This window comes from Trachypithecus francoisi, unplaced genomic scaffold, assembly GCF_009764315.1.
Source record: "Trachypithecus francoisi isolate TF-2019V2 unplaced genomic scaffold, Tfra_2.0 Lachesis_group4, whole genome shotgun sequence".
In the NCBI taxonomy this organism is placed as follows: domain Eukaryota; kingdom Metazoa; phylum Chordata; class Mammalia; order Primates; family Cercopithecidae; genus Trachypithecus; species Trachypithecus francoisi.
The window spans coordinates 62081664-62105369 of NW_022681469.1; the positions used below are offsets into that span (position 1 = coordinate 62081664).

A 23706-nucleotide genomic window follows, 5' to 3' on the forward strand; every position below is an offset into this window, starting at 1 on the left:
CCAGTACTTTGGGAGGAAGAGGTAGACAGATGGCTTGAGCCCAGGAGTTTTAGACCAGCCCAGGTAACATGGCAAACCCTTGTCTCTATGAAAAATAACAGAAAATTAGCTGGACAAGGCAGCACAAGCCTGTAGACACAGGAGGCTTTAGGTGGAAAGATCGCTTGTGTCTGGGAGGTTAAGGCTGCAGTGAGCCATGATCACATCACCACACTCTAGCCTGGGCAACAAAGTGAGACGCTGTCTCAAATAAATAAATAAACAAGCAGACAAATAAATAAATAAAATAATAAGAAACTGGATAGGTGCCTTTTATATACAACCTAACTAATATTATCGACTTGAAATAAATTTCACAATTTATGTAACTAAATTTATATTGGGTAGTTAAAGATGATTCTTTGACAAATAATGGTACGTATGACAGAAATAATATGGCAATGAAGGATTATTTTAAATCTCATCCTCTTGCTTTTTGCATGTTTTTCAGGTATACCAATTTTTGTTTTAAAAAAGAAAGTATACTAGGAAAGGAGTGATCTATTTAAACTATAAATACAATTAAATCCTAATTCAACCAATTTGTCTCTTGAGGTAGGAATGAAGATCCAATCAATAATGATTCAAGAAAACCCCTCAGGAGTCTAAAGTCAAAGATTAATTTTCTATCTATTGGAACTATACTTTTGATACTGAATTACCTTGTTGCCTTCCCCTTGTAACAAACTAAGAATTTCATTCATTTATCCAAAATGCATCTATAACATTTTTTGACATTTGTTAAACTTTTTTTGTTCAAAATATATTTTAATTCTACCCTAACTGTATTTGTTTTTAAATGATGTGAAGTTTAAAAATTACGAGTTAAGCAAAAGTGAAAAGGGAAAAAAAACTATTTGTTTTGGGTGGAAACAGGTAGAAGGAGAAATGAATGCATGTATACGTAGCAAGTGTTAGCAGTATTATTCCTGGCTTTGCAATTTTAAGAAATAATTTGTGCTTTCTGGTTTTTCCAATAATACAATAGGAATGTATTATATTTGTGATAAGAATAAAACTATTAAGGTTTAAGTCTTTTCTATTAATATTATAAAGCATTATATGCTTGTCTTACATAAAAATTACTTCTGTTTCCTCTGTATCCTCTCACACTTAAAAATTAGCAGTTTTATATACATCTTATGCAGGCTCTTCCTCTTTTAAATAACCATATAAATGGCTTTTAGAAATAACTTTAAAATAATAATGTACTTCCCAACTTATAAAATCATGTATCAAGAATCCTTAAGAACAAATAATAGAGCTATTTCCATGGTTCTCTTTTTGTAGTTTATATAAATTAAAATAACGTCATTAAAAAGATGAGAATTTCTAAATTGAACTCATTTGTTATCTTTAAGCTACTGGAAACTACTGTTCCTCGTACCACCATACTCCATGTCTTTACTTATCTTTATATATTATGGCAGTATATATTTAACTGAAATACAGTATATATTACACACAAAGGAGCTTTTATGAAAAAACCTACTTAACACAGAATGTCTCATGTAGTAATTAACTACCTCAAATAAATTCTCCCTCTGAAAAAAAGAATTCCATTTCTTCAGATCACATACAAGAAAGAACATCTATGTCTCCATCCAACTGTTTTTTTTTCCAAAATATATCTTCTGAAGTCTACAGACCACCATATACAAATGTGTACAGAGAAAATGAGCAAGTGGATTCTAAAATATATTCAAATGCATTTGGTAAAACAACTGACACATGAAATGCATAATTCTCAGACTATTCTTCTCAATATAATTTCAGCTATTAAATAACAGATTAGATCACTCAGAGACAGACACACAAGCTAATGTTGGATGAGGAGGTCATTCAATTTTACAACCAGTGCATATTAGCAAATTTAATTTGGAAAGTCACAATGATAATTCTTTGACAGGTACAAAAAGCTCTTGCAAATTTAACATATTTATCTCACCCTTAGAATTGATATTTATAAAAAGCATTGATTTTTAATATTTTGTTCTCTTTTTCATGTTATTAACTTAAAAAAATTCCTACTTATAGCAAAATATTCAAAAATTAAAGTCTATATATTTTTACCTAAATAGAAATGGAAAGTTACTTAAATATTTTGCACAATTCAGATTTGCAAACTGATAAACTTTACTTGCCATTATACTATGGCTATATTTATGTCCCCAGTTCTGTATTATTTTTGTGTGCCACAAAGCTGTACAAGAATTAGTTGATATAGAATAAAGTGGCTCACTAAAACTCTCTATGGAAATATCACACTTTGTATTTCTATCTCACAAGTAAAGGAGTTAGATCAACAGTCTTGGCCAGGCCGAGTGGCTCATGCCTGTAATCCCAGCACTTTGGGAGACCTAGGCTGGACAATTGCTTGAGGCCAGGAAATTAAGAACATCCTGGACAATATAGTGAGGCCCTCATCTCTACGAAAAATTTAAAAATAAGCCTGGTAGGCCGGGCACGGTGGCTCAAGCCTGTAATCCTAGCACTTTGGGAGGCCGAGACGGGCGGATCACGAGGTCATGAGATCGAGACCATCCTGGCTAACACGGTGAAACCCCGTCTCTACTAAAAATACAAAAAACTAGCCGGGCGAGGTGGCGGACGCCTGTAGTCCCAGCTACTTGGGAGGCTGAGGCAGGAGAATGGTGTAAACCCGGGAGGCGGAGCTTGCAGTGAGCTGAGATCCGGCCACTGGACTCCAGCCTGGGAGACAGAGCCAGACTCCGTCTCAAAAACAAAAAAAAAAAAAACAAAAAAAAAATAAGCCTGGTATGGTGGCATGCTCCTGTTTTTCCAGCTATTCAGGAGGCTGAGGCAGGAGGGGCTTGAGCCCATGAGTTTCAGGCTGCAATGAGCTATGATCACGCTACTCCACTCTAGCCTGGATGATAGAATGAGACTGTGCGCACACACACTTGTGTCTGTGTGTAGGTTCCTGTGTGATGAAACAAGTCTTGCATGAGATTCTCCAATATGTATGTATGCATGTATATTTTCAAATTTCAATCTCTAAATACATCTTGTTTTTTTGTAGTTTTTTTACAGTTGTTATTCACATTAGGGGCTGCAACTTTTATAACATAGATATTACTGATTTTAGAATTTTTTTAAGTCTCACATATTATTCTCAATATCAATTTTGGATATGTAATATGACTTAAGGCATGGCATTATAGTCCAATATAAAGTATTATCAGAGAGAGGATGCGTTACTTTTTTTTTTTATTATACTTTAAGTTCTAGGGTACATGCGCACAACGTGCAGGTTTGCTACATATGTATACATGTGCCATGTTGGTGTGCTGCACCCATTAACTCGTCATTTACATTAGGTATATCTCCTAATGCTATCCCTCTCCCCTCCCCACCTCCCCACAATAGGCCCCGGTGTGTGATGTTCCCCTTCCTTTGTCCAAGTGATCTCATTGTTCAATTCCCACCTATGAGTGAGAACATGTGGTGTTTGGTTTTCTGTTCTTGCGATAGTTTGCTGAGAATGATGGTTTCCAGCTCCATCCATGTCCCTACAAAGGACACAAACTCATCCTTTTTTATGGCTGCATAGAATTCTATGGTATATATGTGCCACATTTTCTTAATCCAGTCTGTCACTGATGGACATTTGGGTTGATTCCAAGTCTTTGCTATTGTGAATAGTGCTGCAATAAACATACGTGTGCATGTGTCTTTATAGCAGCAGGATTTATAATCCTTTGGGTATATACCCAGTAATAGGATGGCTGGGTCAAATGGTATTTCTAGTTCTAGATCCTTGAGGAATCGCCACACTGTTTTCCACAATGGCTGAACTAGTTTACAGTCCCAACAAGAGTATAAAAGTGTTCCTATTTCTCCACATCCTCTCCAGCACCTGTTGTTTGCTGATTTTTTAATGATTACCATTCTAACTGGTGTGAGATGGTATCTCATTGTGGTTTTGATTTGCATTTCTCTGATGGCCAGTGATGATGAGCATTTTTTAATGTGTCTGTTGGCTGTATGAATGCCTTCTTTTGAGAAGTATCTGTTCATATCCTTTGCCTACTTTTTGATGGGGTTGTTTGTTTTTTTCTTGTAAATTTGTTTGAGTTCTTTGTAGGTTCTGGATATTAGCCCTTTGTCAGATGAGTAGATTGCAAAAATGTTCTCCCATTCTGTAGGTTGCCTGTTCACTCTGATGGTAGTTTCTTTTGCTGTGCAGAAGCTCTTTAGTTTACTTAGATCCCATTTGTCAACTTTGGCTTTTGTTGCCATTGGTTTTGATATTTTTGACATGAAGTCCTTGCCCATGCCTATGTCCTGAAAGGTATTACCTAGGTTTTCTTCTAGGGTTTTTATGGTTTTAGGTCTAATATTTAAGTCTGTAATCCATCTTGAATTATTTTTCGTATAAGGAGTAAGGAAAGGATCCAGTTTCAGCTTTCTACTTATAGCTAGCCAATTTTCCCAGCACCATTTATTAAATAGGGAATCCTTTCCCCATTTCTTGTTTCTCTCAGGTTTGTCAAAGATCAGATGGCTGTAGATGTATGGTATTATTTCTGAGGCCTCTGTTCTGTTCCATTGGTCTATCTCTGTTTTGGTAACAGTACCATGCTGTTTTGGTTACTACAGCTTTGTAGTATAGTTTGAAGTCAGGTAGCGTGATGCCTTCAGCTTTGTTCTTTTGGCTTAGGATTGTCTTGGCAATGCAGGATCTTTTTTGGTTCCATATGAACTTTAAAGCAGTTTTTTCCACTTCTGTGAAGAAAGTCATTGGTAGCTTAACGGGGATGGCATTGAATCTATAAATTACCTTGGGCAGTATGGCCATTTTCACAATATTGATTCTTCCTATCCATGAGCATGGTATGTTCTTCCATTTGTTTGTTTCCTCTTTTATTTCACTGAGCAGTGGTCTGTAATTCTCCTTGAAGAGGTCCTTTACATCCCTTGTAAGTTGTATTCCTATTTTATTCTCTTTGAAGCTATTGTGAATGGGAGTTCATTCATGATTTGACTCTCTGTTTGTTACTGGTGTATAAGAATGCTTGTGATCTTTGCATATTGATTTTGTATCCTGAGACTTTGCTGAAGTCTTACCTTATCAGCTTAAGGAGATTTTGGGCTGAGACAATGGGGTTTTCTAAATACACAATCATGTTATCTGCAAACAGGGACAATTTGACTTCTTCTTTTCCTAACTGAATACCCTTGATTTCTTTCTCTTGCCTGATTGCCCTAACCAGAACTTCCAACATTATGTTAAATAAGAGTGGTGAGAGAGGGCATCCTTGTCTTGTGCCAGGTTTCAAAACGAATGCTTTCAGTTTTTGCCCATTCAGTATGATATTGGCTGTGGGTTTGTCATAAATAGCTCTTATTATTTTGAGATACGTTCCATCAATACCGAATTTATTGAGAGTTTTTACCATGAAGGGCTGTTGGATTTTCTCAAAGGCCTTTTCTGCATCTACTGAGATAATCATGTGGTTTTTGTCTTTGGTTCTGTTTATATGCTGGATTACATTTATTGATTTGCCTATGTTGAACCAGCCTTGCATCCCAGGGATGAAGCCCACTTGATCATGGTGAATAAGCTTTTTGATGTGCTGCTGGATTTGGTTTGTCAGTATTTTATGTGCTGCTGGATTTGGTTTGTCAGTATTTTATTGAGACTTAGACTCCCATACAATCAAAATGGGAGACTTTAACACCCCACTGTCAACATTAGACAGATGAATGAGACAGAAAGTTAACAAGGATATCCAGCAATGGAACTCAACTCTGCACCAAGCGGACCTAATAGACATCTACAGAACTCTCCACCCCAAATCAACAGAATATACATTCTTCTCAGCACCACATCACACTTATTCCAAAATTGACCACATAGTTGGAAGTAAAGCACTCCTCAGCAAATGTACAAGAACAGAAATTATAACAAACTGTCTCTCAGACCACAGTGCAATCAAACTAGAACTCAGGAATAAGAAACTCAGTAAAAACCACTCAACTACATGGAAACTGAACAACCTGCTCCTGAATGACTACTGGGTACATAACGAAATGAAGGCAGAAATAAAGATGTTCTTTGAAACCAATGAGAACAAAGATACAACATACCAGAATCTCTGGGACACATTTAAAGCAGTGTGTAGAGGGAAATTTATAGCACTAAATGCCCACAAGAGAAAGCTGGAAAGATCTAAAATGGACACTCTAACATCACGATTAAAAGAACTAGAGAAGCAAGAGCAAACACATTCAAAAGCTAGCAGAAGGCAAGAAATAACTAAGATCAGAGCAGAACTGAAGGAGATAGAGACACAAAAAACCCTCCAAAAAATCAATGAATCCAGGAGTTGGTTTTTTGAAAAGATCAACAAAATTGATAGACCGCTAGCAAGACTAATAATGAAGAAAAGAGAGAATCAAATAGACGCAATAAAAAAAATGATAAAGGGGATATCACCACCGACCCCACAGAAATACAAACTACCATCAGAGAATACAATAAACACCTCTACACAAATAAACTAGAAAACCTAGAAGAAATGGATAATTTCCTGGACACTTACACTCTTCCAAGACTAAACCAGGAAGAAGTTGAATCCCTGAATAGACCAATAGCAGGCTCTGAAATTGAGGCAATAATTAATAGCCTACCAACCATAAAAAGTCCAGGACCAGATGGATTCACAGCTAAATTCTAGCACAGGTACAAGGAGGAGCTGGTACCATTCCTTCTGAAACTATTCCAATCAATAGAAAGAGAGGGAATCCTCCCTAACTCATTTTATGAGGCCAATATCATCCTGATACCAAAGTCTGGCAGAGACACAACAAAAAAAGAGAATTTTAGACCAATATCCCTGATGAATATCGATGCAAAAATCCTCAATAAAATACTGGCAAACTGAATACAGCAGCACATCAAAAAGCTTATCCACCATGATGCGTTATATTTAAAGTGGTCTTTCATACAGACATCAAGTCTGAATATTCTGGTATACTAGGATACTGGGATCAATATTATGGATTAAAAAGTAATGTTTAGGCCAGGCGCGGTGGCTCACACCTCTAACTCCAGCGCTTTGGGAGGCCAAGGCAGGCAGATCACAAGGTCAGGAGTATGAGATCAGCCTGGCCAACATGGTGAAACTCTGTCTCTCCTAATAATACAAAAATTAGCTGGGCATGGAGGCATGCGCCTGTAGTCACAGCTGCTTGGAAGGTTGAGGCAGGAGAATTGCTCAAACCTGGGAGGCAAAGTTTGCAGTGAGCCGAGATTGCGCCACTGAATTCCAGTCTGGGTGACAGAGTGAGAGTCCGTATCAAAAAAAAAAAAAAAGAAGAAGAACACTTAAGCATTACTTTAAACATTACTTTTTAATACACAGTATTAGATTACTCTGTTACCACTAGTTCAGCATTGGAATTTAAGCATCCTGTGCTGCTCTGCTAATTAAAGATGGTCACCAGGTCTGACTCGTACAGAGGAAAAGCCTTGTGATTTTTTTTTTTTTTTTCATTTTCTTTTGTTTTGAATCAGGATCTTACTCTCTTCCCCAGCCTGGAGTACAGTGGCACAATCATGGCTCATTACACCCTTGAGCTGTCAACCTCCTACCTAAGCCTCCAGAGCTGCTGGGACTACAGGTGCATTCCATCAAACCCAGCTAGGTTTTTAAATTTCTATTGCTTAGAGCCAGTGTCTTGCTATCTTGACCAGGCTGGTCTCAAACTCCTGGCCTCAAGTAATCCTCCTGCCTCAGCCTCCTGAGTTGCTGAGATTACAGGTGTGAGCCACCACACCCAGCTTGAAAAGCTTCATTTTTGGTAAATCTCTTGGATCAATGAGAAATGAAGACTCAACAGAATTGCAGGTGATGATGCCCAATTGAAGAATGAATAAAAAGAGGTGTGGAACTTTCATCCAGTCAGAGTTGTTCTAAGTTAGAAGGCCAGGTTGAATATTAATTGATGAGTCTAGTACAATGACAATAAGAACATAACTGAGCCTTCTGATTTCATAGATTTAAGTTGCTATTTTTTCCTAGGACTTAGAGAAGTATTTGGTAGATGAACAGATTTAGAAAGAATATGAGTTGGATGACACTGAATATGCACTAAGGATTTACACATAATATTTGTACTTTTACTGAATCATCACAAATAAAAATTTGAAATTATGTATTTAATGAATAGAAATATTGTTCTTGCAAACAACATATAAGCTTAGCTAAAATATTTGATGAAGAACAAATTTTATGAATTCAGATGATTTCGCCAGTTCTTCGGGTAATAAAAAATCTTGTAACTCCTTAGATTTACTCTGGAAAAAACTATAGCATTGATTCTTTAGAAGCAATTTATTTAACATACTCAGAAAAGAAATTTTTAAAATTAACATGAAAAGTAAATTTATAACATCAGCGGCGAAAAGAAATTTGAAGAAATCTAGTTTTTGAAGATTAGATTCACTGTAAAGTTTTCATGTATTTTTCTACTAATAATTATGACGTATAAGAGAGAAGAAAGAAACAGTCTGAGATATGTAGATTTTGGGGAAAAGTGAAACCACGAAGCAGCTGAAATTGTGCAGTAACAAAAAGAAAGTTAAAAAAACACTGTAGGGAATATTAAAACAAATAACATATAAATTTTCCAAATGACAGTCAAAGAAAAATTGGAACTAAATTAAGTTAAAAGGCGATAGTGATCCCTGCAATAACTTGTTTATTAAATTTAAAAGACAAAAATGACATTCTTCAAATAAGATATATTAAAGTTGCTGATGAGGACTATAATGATAGCATTCAAAAGATTTGAAATGCAGAACCTGAGGACATCCTTGAAATAAAACTGATGTAATTTTAGTTTGCATGACGAATAAATTTAGTTTGCATGAATGCCCATGAATTGCCTATCACAGGACCTAGCAGGGAGTAAGGAGAGCCATTACCAATACAATACAGTTGAGTATGATGGAAAAGATTTGGGGTCTAATTTAAATTCCATATGTAGTATGAAGTTTTCAAATATCCAGCTTCAGAAAAGGATGTAATACAGTGCTACAAAAGTATACCCGTATTTATACATTATGTCTAAATGTGTCACGTATATTTTGGGAAGAGAGTGATATTTATCTTCTGCTCAAGGATTGTAAAAGGCACTATGCGATTTTTACAGAGTCTGAAAGTTCAACATAGCACTCCCCATGGAAACCATGTAGTACCATGCACTATATTATAAAAGGAAATGTTTTAAATGAAGCCATTCTACTTCCAAAAAATTAAAAGAATCTTTTTATATTATGATACACAAATATACTTTTCAAAATATTGCCAGGGCAAATGAGGTTTAAAGCCACCACCACCATCTTGAAAGGTACGAAGATCAATGACATTCTCTTGATATCTGAGGCAAAGACTGGCTAAAGTCATACAACCAAGATCTAATTTAAGAGATCAGACGGTAGGACTCCAGGATCCCACCATAAATGCCATTAATCCAGGACGACTAGGAACCCATGTTTAAACCATCTTTGCAAAAGGAGCATGTGCTCAAGTGTGTAAAGCATTAAAAATACATCAGGACAGGCTTGAAAAATTTTGGAAAGCAGCCCCAAAAACATAAGGCAGAATTCTTAGAAGACACTGAGTCTATTCTACCTTTTTACCGGTTTTATAGTTTCTCCCCGCAGTGATTCCTGAGATGGCTACATTCCATACAGAGATGCACACATTCATTTTAAGATATTCATGGTAAACATCACTGGGAATAGTGGATAAGAACAGCAGAAACTTAGGACTCAAAGTTTAACAAGCTTATACATCACACACGTTATATTTTGCCTCCGGCAGGAACACTGTAACCTCACAACTGTCAATGATAAAACTAGTTGTATGAAATATAAGCCAAATTCCTCAAAATTAAATGCGGACAAAATAATGGATAGATGTAATAAATTCAAATTTTCAATCAAAACTGTCTCCAAAATTTTACCCCTAAGTCTCATTTTACAACAGCTCCTTCACAGGTCCTCTTCTTCCTCACAGGTACCCGCTGCCCAGACAGCACAGCACAGCGACACACTGTTCCAGCTCTGGATCATACAGACTGCACTGCGTTCACTTCCCTACTCTGACAAATACAAAATGTGTGGCACTGGACAAGTAGCTTATGCTCATTAAATTTTACTTTTTTTACCTGAAAAATAAAATAATATATGTACCACAAAGGGTTCTCGTGAATTGTAAATGATACATAACGTTATAGTAATGGCTAGTATATATTATACATACTTATTCTATACCAGGTAGTAAATATACTAGGTTGTATGCTTTAAATGCTACCACTCAGTATAGAATAAGCATATGTATGTAAGTATATATCATACAATCAGTATATATATAAGTATATATAATATCTGCTAGCTATTATTACCCAATCCAAACGTATCACATCAAAAATATTTAAACCATTTATTTTAGAAGCAAAAAGAACCAAAGCAATTATGGATACAAAGTAATTAATATTCTACCTTTATGCCATCCTATTCAAGGATTCAATATTGGCCAACATCAAAAATTGAAATAAAGATTGCAAACTATAAGATAATTTTTCAAATGTTAGAAAAGAAACCTATGAGGCAGAAGAATAGGGTCTAGAGGCAGGGAACCTAAGGCCAATTCATGCTGACTTTCTAGAACTAAATCAAAAGGTAAACCCAACTTTCCATGCCCAAGTAACAAAAGGAAAAGAGACTACTTCCTTTGCAATACCCTCAATCCCCTTCCCACTGCATGGCAGAGGAAAAATGCAAAGTACCTCTGATTGGTCCCCTCCCACAACCAATCAGACTGGTCACAGTCTTTATTTGCATAGGGGTGTAACTTTGTAATTTCACGTCGGCATCTAACTGGTGCCCTCCAGCAGCCAATCAGGCTGATTGCAGGCCAAATCTTCTTGTGTAACTTCACTTCAGCATCTGATTGGTCACTTTCTGCAGCCAATCAGAATGGTTGTGGGCCACTACTTCATTTACAAAGAATGTAAACCAAGTAAGCAACAGAAACCTCTAGAGGGTATTTAAACTCCAGAAAATTCTATAACTGGAGCTCTTGATCCACTTGCTCAAGCCTGCTCCTACTCTGTGGAGTATACTTTTGTTTCAATAAATCTGTGTTTTTCTTTCATTGCTTTCTGCATTTTATCCAATTCTTTGTTCAAAACTCCAAGGACCTGGACCCCCTCCACTGGTAACACCTAGACTCTGATTCTTTCTTCAATAATTAGATTTCATCACTGTTTGATACCGAAGAGTGTAAAACAAAGGGTACATACTATAAGACAGCTTTTTAAAATGCTAGAAAAGAAACCCAGATTTTTCCTTTTTCTTTAATAATTAGATTTCATTGCTGTTTGATGCATATCCCTACTAGCTTATTCTAGAACCAGGTTTATTTATTGCTATAAAGTAAAATATAATCATTAAAGACTAGACATTGAAAAAGACATTTAGATAGCAGATTATGTTGGAATTAATGTTAATGTAGACAAGACTCTGCTAAGAGGAAAATAAATAGCAACATAAATATGCAAGGGAATTCAGCAGACTAGCCAAATGTCCCAGACAGGACAAATTTTGAACATGATCAATAAAATAAAATGTAGCAAATAAATCAATTTAATGACATGGGAATTCTAGGTTGAACTTACTTCATTTGAATTTTAGTCAGATAGATCTTGGAATTAGGTTAATAAGGCTTTGTAATGATTTCCTTTCTTTTTTGCTTACTCTGGGAATTAAGAAAATAGCACAGTTTGCGGGCACAACTCAAGTCTTCTGAGGAATTTGCTTCACTAATCTTCAGGGAATTCAATGGCTTATTGGGTCAGATGTCTTTTGAAACCTAGACTAGGAATCCAAGTAAATTTCAAAACTAATGAGAACTTGAATTTGGGTTTTCATAGATAATTGTTACATTGCTAACTTTTTTTCCTCAGCTTATTTTAAAATCTAGTTTTTCTTTAAAATCTGAATAAACAGAGCCAGAAATGATGGCAAGTGGCCACAGTGCCAGCTACTCAGGAGGCCGAGTTGAGAGGATACCTTGAGGCAGGAGTTTGAGGCCAGTCTGAACAACATAGTGAGATCCTGTCTCTAAAATTAAAAAATAAAATTGAATATATAAAACCTACAATGATATCAAAACAGTCTTTCCCATTTGTGTTTGCATTTTTAATATGTGCTTTGAGCATTCAACTTTGATTTGTATTTTGTGCATGCATTATATTAAGGTTTTCATACAAATGCAAAGATTAAATTCATGACAATAAAATGAAAAATATCTCAATATAATGCCCTTTCATTATTAACACATTCAGATACACAAATATGCTCCATTTGATGCTAAGATCACTTCTACTTAATCTTAAATAGTAATGATATTAATAATTAATGTTTTTCAGAATTACATTAACATTTCTAGACTTTTCTCTATGATCCAGGAGATGGTCTGTATGTTTCATATGTGTTAATTTCATCTTTATAATAACTCTGAGGTTGGTATCACTATCACCTCCATTTTATAGACCAAATAAGCAAAAAGCAGAGAGATTATGTGATCTTGCCAATGTCACCCAGATAGGAAATGGCAGAGCTAAGATTTGAATCTAGCTAGCGCTCCAGTATATAATCTCAACTATCACACTCTATTGTCTCTACTGTATAACAAGGTATACAGCAATTGTACATGTATGTCTTGTTATTTAGAAGAAACAAAAATAGTTTCGTGTAGAAGTATTTAGAAATAAAATGTCCCTATCTTAAAAGACTTAAGCAAGTCATAGATGACATGATTCATTATACTATTTCTCTCTTCTATATATTTAAAATCTTTTTCCTAATACAAATAATCTTACATTTAAACATTATGCTCATTTGAATGATGTAGGCTCTTTGGAAATAAAACTCAACTTTTTAATTAATATTATATGTAGAATAAGAAAGTGAAATCTGTCAAATTTCCTCAAAGAACTAATGTCTGCACTGTTTTTGCTAACTAGGAAAAAAAAAAAAAAAACAAGGAAGGCTTAAAGAGAGAGTTATTATTTAAATTGGGCTTTTATGTGATCATCATTATAATGAACAAAATCAATAGATTACACTCGAATGTATCCTTCTTTCTATATAAACGTGAACCTGGTGCTACACCAGCCTAATAAACACGAAAGAACAGTAGAAATCAGGAAATTCCAAATTTCGTCCTGATGCCAACATGTACTAATCTCATGACCTTCTCTGTATGATTTACTTCTATTATGAAGGCTGCTACTACTTCATCTCTAACCACTCATATCCCATACTCCCCTCCCCTGCCCCCACATTCCCCTAAATGCTGGTGTTCTGAGGAGTCTATCTTGTACTGTCTTAAGGTATTTTTTTTTTAATGTTGTGTAGATGTGTGAAGCAGGCTGAAAGAAAGACACTAACGAGTAGTGGTATTACAGCAGGCTGGAGAATATGTTATATCCAAAGGTATTCAAATTCATTTTGTTTTTAACTTTGTATAAGCATGCCAAAATTTATCTGTAGATGAATCTGGCCTTGCTATATATGTAACTTCACACTTGCTCAGGAAATTTCAGCCACTTGTTTTCAAATTCCCCTCATAAGCTAAACATAAAACTCTATTCTAGGCCACTCTCCTAAGCAACCAAACTAAATACTTAGCAGCCTACTAGAAATCTCCTCTTGAATATCCTTGAGCAAGTTTTTGGTATAAATGTTCTTGACTTTTAAAAATCTTTGTCTGAATCACTGCAGGCCTTCCAAACCTACAATTATATACAGATTTCTTGGCAGACCTGAATGTTTTCTTCCATTAAATCCTTGATGATTATATCTGATACATGTGCTTTGACCTGATCTCTGGGAAGACAGGACTTATGAATACACCTATGAATTCTGACCTTCATATTTATTAACTTTGTTCCCACATTTTTTTTTTTTTTTTTTTTTACTTTTCTGGCACTCGAAGAGTACTTCTCAAACTTATTCTGAGGATTATTGATAAATAATTCACATTGTCAAATTTGTTAGTTTCTCCAATGAGAATTTTGTTTCAGTGGTTTTGTTTTGATGGTTTTAGTCTACTTTTTATAGATCATTGACTGGCTCTTTCTTTGGGGACAGTAAGCATATATTAAATGTTGTTTGTCTTTCTGCCTGACGTATCTGAATACTTACTTTACTGTTACTGAATCGCTCATGGATTTCTCCATTGACTAGATTTTATTTTATTAGTCTTAAATGAAGAAAGGCCTATCTAGTCTCAAGACTGGGAAGTAGTCTGATGGTACAGATTTTTTTCCCCAAGTATGTGCTGTCATATTTGTAACTACGGAAGTGACAATGATATAAAACATGTGGTCCCGTCACTGGTCAACAGTAGGGCAACCATTTTCTTCAAAGTATGTATTTCATTGTCAATCTTCTAGATTATAGACCTACATAGGTCTGGGCTAAGGTTGGGGATAGCAGGGAAAAGATCTCTCTAAAAATGAAAGAATGAAAAAAATAGAAAGTATGAGGAACAAAAATGGGGAAGTCTAGAATATGATTATGACGTGTTCTTAAACTATACTTAAGAACATTCCTTTTACAGTTGTGTGAAATGAAGCTTTAATATTAACTTAGATTTATTGGGAAAGAAATTTTGGGTGATTACAGTGTGTACGCAATATTGTAAGAGTCATGTCAGCTGCTATAAGTGTGTAAGAGCTGCTCTCTGGGAACTTACATTCTTAAGAAGGGACCTCAAGATAATAATTCACAAAGGTTGCCTTCAAGAAGGAAAAACTTTCATTTCACTGCCAAACATTGTATGTTCCACTTAGGAAAGTTTCTGCTAAAGTTTTTGCAGAGTATTAAAAACCAAAAAGACAGTCAGTAATAAGTGATAAAGATCTTGGCAATGGAAAAAGATATATGAATATACTGTTTATAAATGTATATAATAATGTATCATAATTAAATGTATATTTAAAATTTATAATCATAAAATGAGATAATTTCAATAGTTCTTAACAACATATTTGAGACCAATGTCTCAACTTAGATGATTGTATTAGAGCAGTGAAAGGAAATGACTGATGTGACTACTAGGAAATACTGGAAATGATCACTAATCTACTAGTCTTAGGAGTTGGAAAACAAATCATCTCCAGCGGAACTGGTGAAAAAGTTAAAAATAATAACCAGAGCATCAGCATTTATAATCTTTTAGTTATACCCAGGAGGTATAACATTTAAAACAGAAACTTTATTTAGCACTTTGTTTTTGCGGGGGCGTGGGGGAGACGGAGTCTCGCTCTGTTACCCAGGCTGGAGCGCAGGGACCTGACTGCAAGCTCCGCCTCCTGGGTTCACACTGTTCTCCTGCCTCAGCCTCCCGAGTAGCCAAAAATTTTTTTTAAATTTTTTTTTAGTAGAGACAGGGTTTCACCGTGTTAGCCAGGATGGTCTCAATCTCCTGACCTCATGATCTGCCCACCTCAGCCTCCCAAAAGTGCTGGGATTACAGGTGTGAGCCACCGCGCCCGGCCAGCTCTTTTAAGTTAAATTTGTTTTAGGGTTATAATGTTATTTTGTATTTTGTATTTCTATATACATATTATATATGTATATTTTTATACATTATGCATCTATGCATATTATACATATTTTTATATAAATATACATATTACATGTGTATATGTATATATTTTATATTTTGAATTTCTATATAGTGAACTGCAACCTAACTTAGTATGTTAACAAACTGCAACCTACTTTTAAAGTATATTCTTGTAACTAATAGCTGAGCTTCAGCTAATCATAGCAGCTGAGTTTCAGCTAATCACAGGCTGCCCAGTGATCAGATTATATCCACAGAGGGCAAATGCTACATCATGCCCAAGTAAGGTAAATGTCCAGCTATAACCAATCAAGCTGTTTCTGTACATCATTTCCTTTGTCTGTCTATAAATACTGCCTGGGTGGGGCTCTCTCCTAGTTTTGAGTACTGCCTGATTCACGAATCATTCTTTATACAAATAAACTCGGGTAAATTTAATTTCTCCATAATTTCTTTGAACAGCCCTCAGATATTAATCTCCATTGAAACATACTGAGGACTAAATTTATTAATAATGTTATCTCAGCAGTTAGTATGCCAATTAGCCCCATTGTTTTATTAGATAGTCGATGTAGATGTATGAGATTGTAAAATTACATTTTATACTCTCAAATGACACATTTTTAATGAGGAATATGACATTGTAGAATTTGAACAATAAAAATACATAGCTAAACTAGCATGTAGAAAAGTGAGAGCCAAGAATAGTGATAGTAGCCAAATTCAAACAAAAACAATGTGATGACATTATGATTTGTGAACACCTAGTATATAAAATACCAAGCAATGCATATATAAAGTTGTAAATAAAAGATCCAATTAAATCTACCCCCTATTGCAAAACTTTTGGTGAGGGTGAGTAAATTTCATCATCCGTAGGAGTTTAACTTCATGAGATAGGTAACAATCTTTTTTTAAAAAATGTAAACACTGAAAATCATTAACTAGAATATCAAAGTGTAATATGTACTTACAGTTCTTAACTTTCACTGTAAGATAGTAAATATTTCTATTGCAGAAAACAATTTGATCATTAGTTAACAAAATACATTAGGAGTAATTAGAAAAATCTCAGTACAGAACTTAATTTTATATTCATTTTACTATAAAAGAATTATCTCCCACAAAGGGTTTGATTATATTTAAAAGACAACAGTCACTCAGATGAATGACTGGAGTGTTTGCACTAACTTTAACATGTCAAGAAGAACAAATTCAAGATATGTGCAGAAACTGCTAATTAATGACCTTCTTCTCAACTACTATCCTCTCCCTTCTCTCTTTAGTAATATAACTCTATGTGTTAGTTGGGTATATACACATGGGTCAAGGGTTAGGGGGAAAAAGTACTCCATATTCTCTTGCAACAATTCAAGGCTGGTCACTAAGTTGTTGACAATGGGCACAGATAGAAGTGATGTATGCAAACTCTGAGACATGCCCCTAAAAGCAAAGGGTGTGGCTCCCATCGTCACTTGCCTCTCTCTTCTAATCTAGAACACCAAAAGAATCATGGATATTGGAACATCGATCTTGAGCACAACATGGAAGAGCTACAATGTGGAAAGCAGAGAATGGGGGAGAAGAACCTTGAAGCCTGGTAAGACAGGGAGTTGCCATATTAGCCAATGTATCCAGAATGTTCCTAGAGAGGAATCAACTTCTGTCTAATTTTGGCCATTTTTACTTTAGTTATCTGTCAAACAGACTAACTGATATACTAATAAATACAACATAATTCATTTTGATTCAATGTTTAAGATCTTATAAGAGCATTAGCATTATATTCTAAAGCACTTTGAGCTTGTCCAATGAAAAATTTTTAGTATACAATAAATTATCATATAGTTATTTACAAATTCTGAGAAAAATTCACATGAAATATTCCAAATACAGAAAACTGAATTATGCCACAAGGATTAACTTTGTATTTCACATTCAGGTTGATTTGACATGATAATTTATTGGTATTTTTATTTTATAAAGCCTTCTACAAGTAAAATTATATTTCGTCATGTAATTCCTTCCATGCTTTCTCTTAACAAATTACATTCTTGCTTTACTTGAGCAATGACAGCCATAAATATGGCCAAATGCAATAAATATTTACATAGTGCTTATATATATCAGCAATATTCAGATTTGTATGTGTAAAATAATGTTTTATCCAGTATTAAGAAATGCACATTAATGTACAGATTTCACAGATATGTAAACAACCTCACTTTGGCTCAGAAACTTTTACAAGTCAATGAGCCTGAAAAAACGTAGGTTTCCCATGTTGGGGGCAAAATCTGAATACTGGAAGACAAGTAATCAAAACAGTGAAAAACTATTTCAATGTGTTAAATTATCTTTTAATATAATGCTGAGCAGCCTATGAGGAAATAATGTCTCTGTACATTAATGGTGGTAGAACTTGGTCTGCTCCTTTTTGTAAGTGACATTACACTATGTACCAAAATTCATTAAAATGTCAAAAATTCCCACTTTTGGGAATCTATCCTAAAAATAAGTTTAAAACGTTGAAGAAAAATGTTGATTTGTGAAGATGTATTGATATTCATGTGAATACTCACAAAGGAAAATTAACCTCCAAGATAGAAGTGGGGTTAATTGAATCGTGTTATATCAACTAAAAAGAATGATCCAACTATTTCACAAGATAAAAAATGATTATGCCACTTAATAACTTGTGTACTTAAAGAATCATGCAGGGCCGGGTGCGGTGGCTCATGCCTGCAATCCCAGCACTTTGGGAGGCTGAGGCGGGCAGATCACGACGTCAGGAGATGGAGACCACCCTGGCTAACACGGTGAAACCCCGTCTCTACTAAAAATACAAAAAATTAGCCGGGTGTGGTGGCGGGCACATGTAGTCCCAGCCACCTGGGAGACTGAGGCAGGAGAATGGGGTGAACCTGGGAGGCGGAGCTTGCAGTGAGCCGAGATCATGCCACTGTACTCCAGGCTGGGCGACAGAGTGAGACTCCGTCTCAAAAAACAAACAAACAAAAAACAAAACAACAACAAAAATAAAAACCAAAAAAAGAATCATGCAAATAAACAAACATATATGTTCATGAGAAAATCTTAAAAATGTACCAAAAAAAAACATGCTTATAGTAGGGTAAGAGTAATGAATGTCATTTTCTTCCCTCCTTTTGACTATTAAATTCTATAATGTGGTCATATTCTTTATCCATTTAAGTATATTCTTTATATATAAATATATATTTTCATTAGAATCTAAGACTACCCAGAACTGAAATGAACTTTATGGATCACCTATTCATCTGTATCATGTCTTAGATGAGAGAGTAACAGTTCAAATTTTGATAGCCCTAGGGTGACTATAATTTTAGGGCTGGATTAGGGCATGAATTATTCTGATTCCTATTGTAGTTCACTTTGCACAAAACAACACTTTTTGCGAATTATTCTGATAATGTTATTGTTTGTATATAAAGAAATTGAGTTTTCTCCAAATGCTGACCATCACTTTTTTAAGTTTTAAATTTAAATGTGGACATTTTATTATTTATGTGGCTTTGATTTAATTTGCTAAATTTCACCTCATGGCAGAAAAGAGAGACAGAATCCTTTTCATAAGCATAAATATATAACCCACAGTAGTATTAGATACTATTTTTTTTAGATGAGAAAATGGAAAAAACAGGGCAAGCTTAATAAGTTCACTTACACATTTTTTTCTCTCTCAAGAGAGTTTGATTTAAATATTTGAATGAACATCAGTGAAGGCAAACTATGTAACAATATTAGAACTCAAGTATTACAAATAGTAACACGTGCACTTTTCCACTTGTAGTGGACATATATGCTCAAATGGGCACCTTTGAAGCATTGAAACTGGACTGATAGTTACTAAAAAGTCATAATGACATTTTACATATAATTGTTAAAATCTTGAACAAAGGAAAATGACCGATTTCAATGTAAAATAAAAATTATTTTCTAAATAATGAGCGAACCTAAATAAAACTGTTTGACATATAAATGTAACTTAATTAGTTTAGAGAAAAAATACGTATTTGAAGTATTGGTTTCAGTATCTTTATGCAATCCTTAATTGGAGGATTGCATGTCAATGCCATTCACTTTATTATAAGTCTTTGTCATTGCTTTACAAATTAAATATTAAATAAATGTTGCAATTTATGTACCAGGAAGGTTGACGAAGATTTTGCATATATTTTTAAATAAGTTGAAAAATATCAAGTTCTAGTTATAATGGTGAAACTAAACATCTCTTCAAAAATGGTATTTATTTTGACATCAATAAACTATTAAAACATTTTGTTTTAGTTGACAGTTTATACTTAATAAGCCTCCTACATTGTTAAAATAATATATACAATCATGATAAGAGGAAAGGTGTCACTGGAATACCACCTATGTCTAGAGGAAAAAAAATACTTTTCAAAACACCCTTAGCTCTTCAACTATAAATTGGAGAAAATAAAACCTTCTTCATTCACAGTATTGTTGTAGGAACTAAGTAAAGTAAGTTGTGTAAAGTGGTTAGTAATATGGTTTGAGATGGTGGTGGTATAATTTGTTACAATTTGGGAAACTGTGACATTATCAAGCCATTACGTGTTTTCTCATTTTTTGAAGACCAGATAGACTTGTTTTATATATTTTTTTCATTTTCTTCTTTTAAATAGCTGGAAGAAAATACCATATAATAGTATATAAATATAATTATTTGGATTCAGATGAGAAATGTGTGAAACATATGCAATACTTTTATTATATTTGTTTGCTATGTTTACTGAAATATCCCAAGCTCTTAAAATAACTAAAATATAGGATGACCTTAACAAATATTTTGTCTTAAAAATAAGTATACATAGGCAATTTTTAAGAGTCAAACAAAAGAATTTTAAAAAATTAAGTGTAACGTTTATTAGATAACTTTGAAAACGTTTTCACCATAACTAAGTAATAAAATGTGTCCTCAATGTCTATCCAAATGTTGCAATATTAGAAGTAACTGATTAGCACTAAAACAATCCATGTTTTCAAGTCATTTAAATATGCATATTAGAGTCATTTATTTAAAAAGTCATATGGAGCAACTACTTTGTTTCAGACTGTACAAGCAGGGCAGGTTGTTGCACAGCTTCTGGGGTGTCATTCATATTGCAGTTGAAGTAAATGGTTATCCCTGGTGTGTAAAGTTCAAGTCAAAGCAGATAGGCGTGGTGACCCTGGTGACCAGAGCCAGGATACAGAGATAGATGGGATTTGATAGCTATTTTCAGTATTGCTAATGGAGTCCAGAGTACCACAGCTGGTACAGTCGACTGTGGTCTGGAAACAGTGCAGTGAGGGTTCAGATCCAGAGACACACATGGAATTTTTACTTAGGAAGATGCCAAGAGTAAGTTGTTAAAAATCACAAAAGTTCTTCATTATCTTGTATCTAACCAGTATTTTGCTCATGCAATCTAACATTGTCTTAAAAACTAAGCCTGCTACCTCAATTTATTCTATAAGACCAATCATTTTATTATAATTAATTTTCTTGGAATTTAATGTAAAATATTTAATACTTACATCGAGATCATCCTTTGCATTGTAGTAGACAACTTCATTGCTCTACAAAAAAAAGAGAATGCTTTACTGATTTCAATAAAACCAATACTGTATCAAACATTGAATACATTTTGTGCATATTTCAAATAAACTCCTTGTAATCTTTCTTTCACAATATATTCCACAATGATCCATAAAGATTAGCCACTATTTTTCTAAGAACATATTAAAACAGTTTATCAGTGATGTTACATCTTGCATTGGGAAAAAGATCCCAGTGTACGTCTGAGACCTATTTGTCAAGAAAAAATAAGTGAAAAATTCGTAAGTAAAATAAATTATACACGAACACATATATACACCAATATATTAATACATAATGAACAGGATAATTCAAGAAGCATGTAAGATACATGTCTTAATACTTTGTTGAAGCCATGATTTTTACATACATATACACACATAGAGTGTCAAAATGATTCTTGTGGAAATGTGCATCTATAAAATATTGGCAGAAATTTACTCATGAGAGTCAGATACGAAATGATGAGCACCTGGGAATTCAGATAGTAAAAAATATCACATCATCTCACACTAACACTCTCATATTCTAGCAAAGTGGTGAATTAGCATTGGTTTTCTAGCAAGAGTAAATATATATGGATGACTCTGCTAGCCATCAGTGTTCCTGAAAAATACAATAAATATAAATTAGGGCTATAAACTATGTCATAAAGGAAAAATGGAAATGGATTAATAAAATGACTGTCAGGAATTTAAAACTCTTATTCTGTGTGTCTCTGAGGCTAGTTCTATGCAGTGTAAAAATAATCCGCTTATACTGATTTCTCTGTCTTATTCCAAATTGATTGAAGATATAGTTCATCTTCCATATGTCTTCAAGCAATAAACTCACTATGATGTGAACACATTTTCTCTGCCTCTTAAACATCCAAAAACATAGATGCTGTAAAATTTTATTAAAAGCATATAATACACAATTTTTAAAAAAGAAATTACTTGGGAAAAGTTCACTAAATTAGTGCTTCTCAAAGTGTATTCCCTTTCCCCCTCCCCCGCAAAAATCACTACTTCTTCAAGATATTAATGGATGTTATGCGGGCAAAAGCATTCCATGATCATATGACTTTAGAAAATAATAAAGTTAAAATTGTCTCTTTCCAGCAGAACTTCACAGAGACAATGTATGACTGTACATTATACATCTCCAAGAGGAAAATATATTGTGTTTTCTCAGTTTATTTATCACAGAAATCTGTCTGTTCTTGTTTGAGAAACATACCACAAGATTGAAACTCTAAAAATGTAGAGGTCTCTATGAAGACCAAACAAACCAAAAATGATATAAATATCAAAACATATGATTCATAAGAGACTGAAACCGATGAGTTTGAATTTCATTTAGAATAACTAAAAGATTTACATTATTTAATTGATTTCCAAAAGAATTATTTAGTAGCTACAAATTTTAACATGCATAAAACTTCTAATTCCTGAAACATTTCTTATAGCATTAGTTTCATAACAGTTAAAATAAAAAGCAGAGCTCATCACATGTACAAAGCAAGACAATCTTCTGAATCCACCTGAGACCCAAACCTAATTACTAGTTTATTGATCCTGCTTGTACCTCTGCAGTTTATACTTAGGAGACAATTTTCAATTTAAAATGTGGATTCTGCAAAAAGTTAAAGCACTGAATAAGTTCATCTTCATTTTAGACTTTATTTTCTGCCATATGCTTGTTTATATTAACAGAATGGGAACATGAAGAAAACAAGGTGAGGCTGCATTGAATTTCAAGCAGTTCAACATCGTCATTTTCAACAGATGCTCACTAATATTTACATGCACACACCATTGTGCCAAGAAAGGCAAAAAATAAGTCAAACCTATCAACTCCTACTCTTCTGGTAAAATAATGGATACAGATCAGCTGTATAAAACAACCTATGTATGTAGGATTATACTTGGTTCATGGTACTAGAATTAATGGTTAGTAAAGGAAGTATTTCCTAGTAATAAAATATAAATAATCATTATTGATTAAGGCTAAGATTAAGAGTATTTCACCTAATGTCAGAAGGGTTACAAGTATGATGTTTTAAGTGCCAGTATTGATATAAACTCAGTATTGATATAAACTAAGTATTTTGATTCCATTAAGAGCTATGCATGAAACTAAAATTAAGTAAAATTAAGAATTAAAAATATCTAAATTTATTTGAGAATTTCCAAATGTTTTTTTTCCCTTTTTTTTGTGTGTACGACATTCTACAAAACTTGTTACTTATCTCTTCTTTCAGAAACTATATTATGAGGATCCATGGTATAATGATGAGCACTCTCAACTCTGAAACTCTATGTTGCTTTTAAAGCTGTAATTGTAAAGGTGCATTTCAAAGTT

At 34.1% G+C, this 23706-nt stretch overlaps 1 protein-coding gene across 3 annotated transcripts in view; it reads right to left on the reverse strand.

Moving 5' to 3' along the window:
• CACNA2D1 (calcium voltage-gated channel auxiliary subunit alpha2delta 1) overlaps positions 1-23706 on the reverse strand; it is a 526258-nt gene that overhangs the window by 171116 nt on the left and 331436 nt on the right. For all 3 annotated transcript variants that reach the window (XM_033192867.1, XM_033192869.1, XM_033192868.1), the window contains exon 5: positions 21300-21341. In XM_033192867.1, the coding sequence (XP_033048758.1) occupies positions 21300-21341 (42 nt within the window). The remainder of the gene's footprint in view (positions 1-21299; positions 21342-23706) is intronic.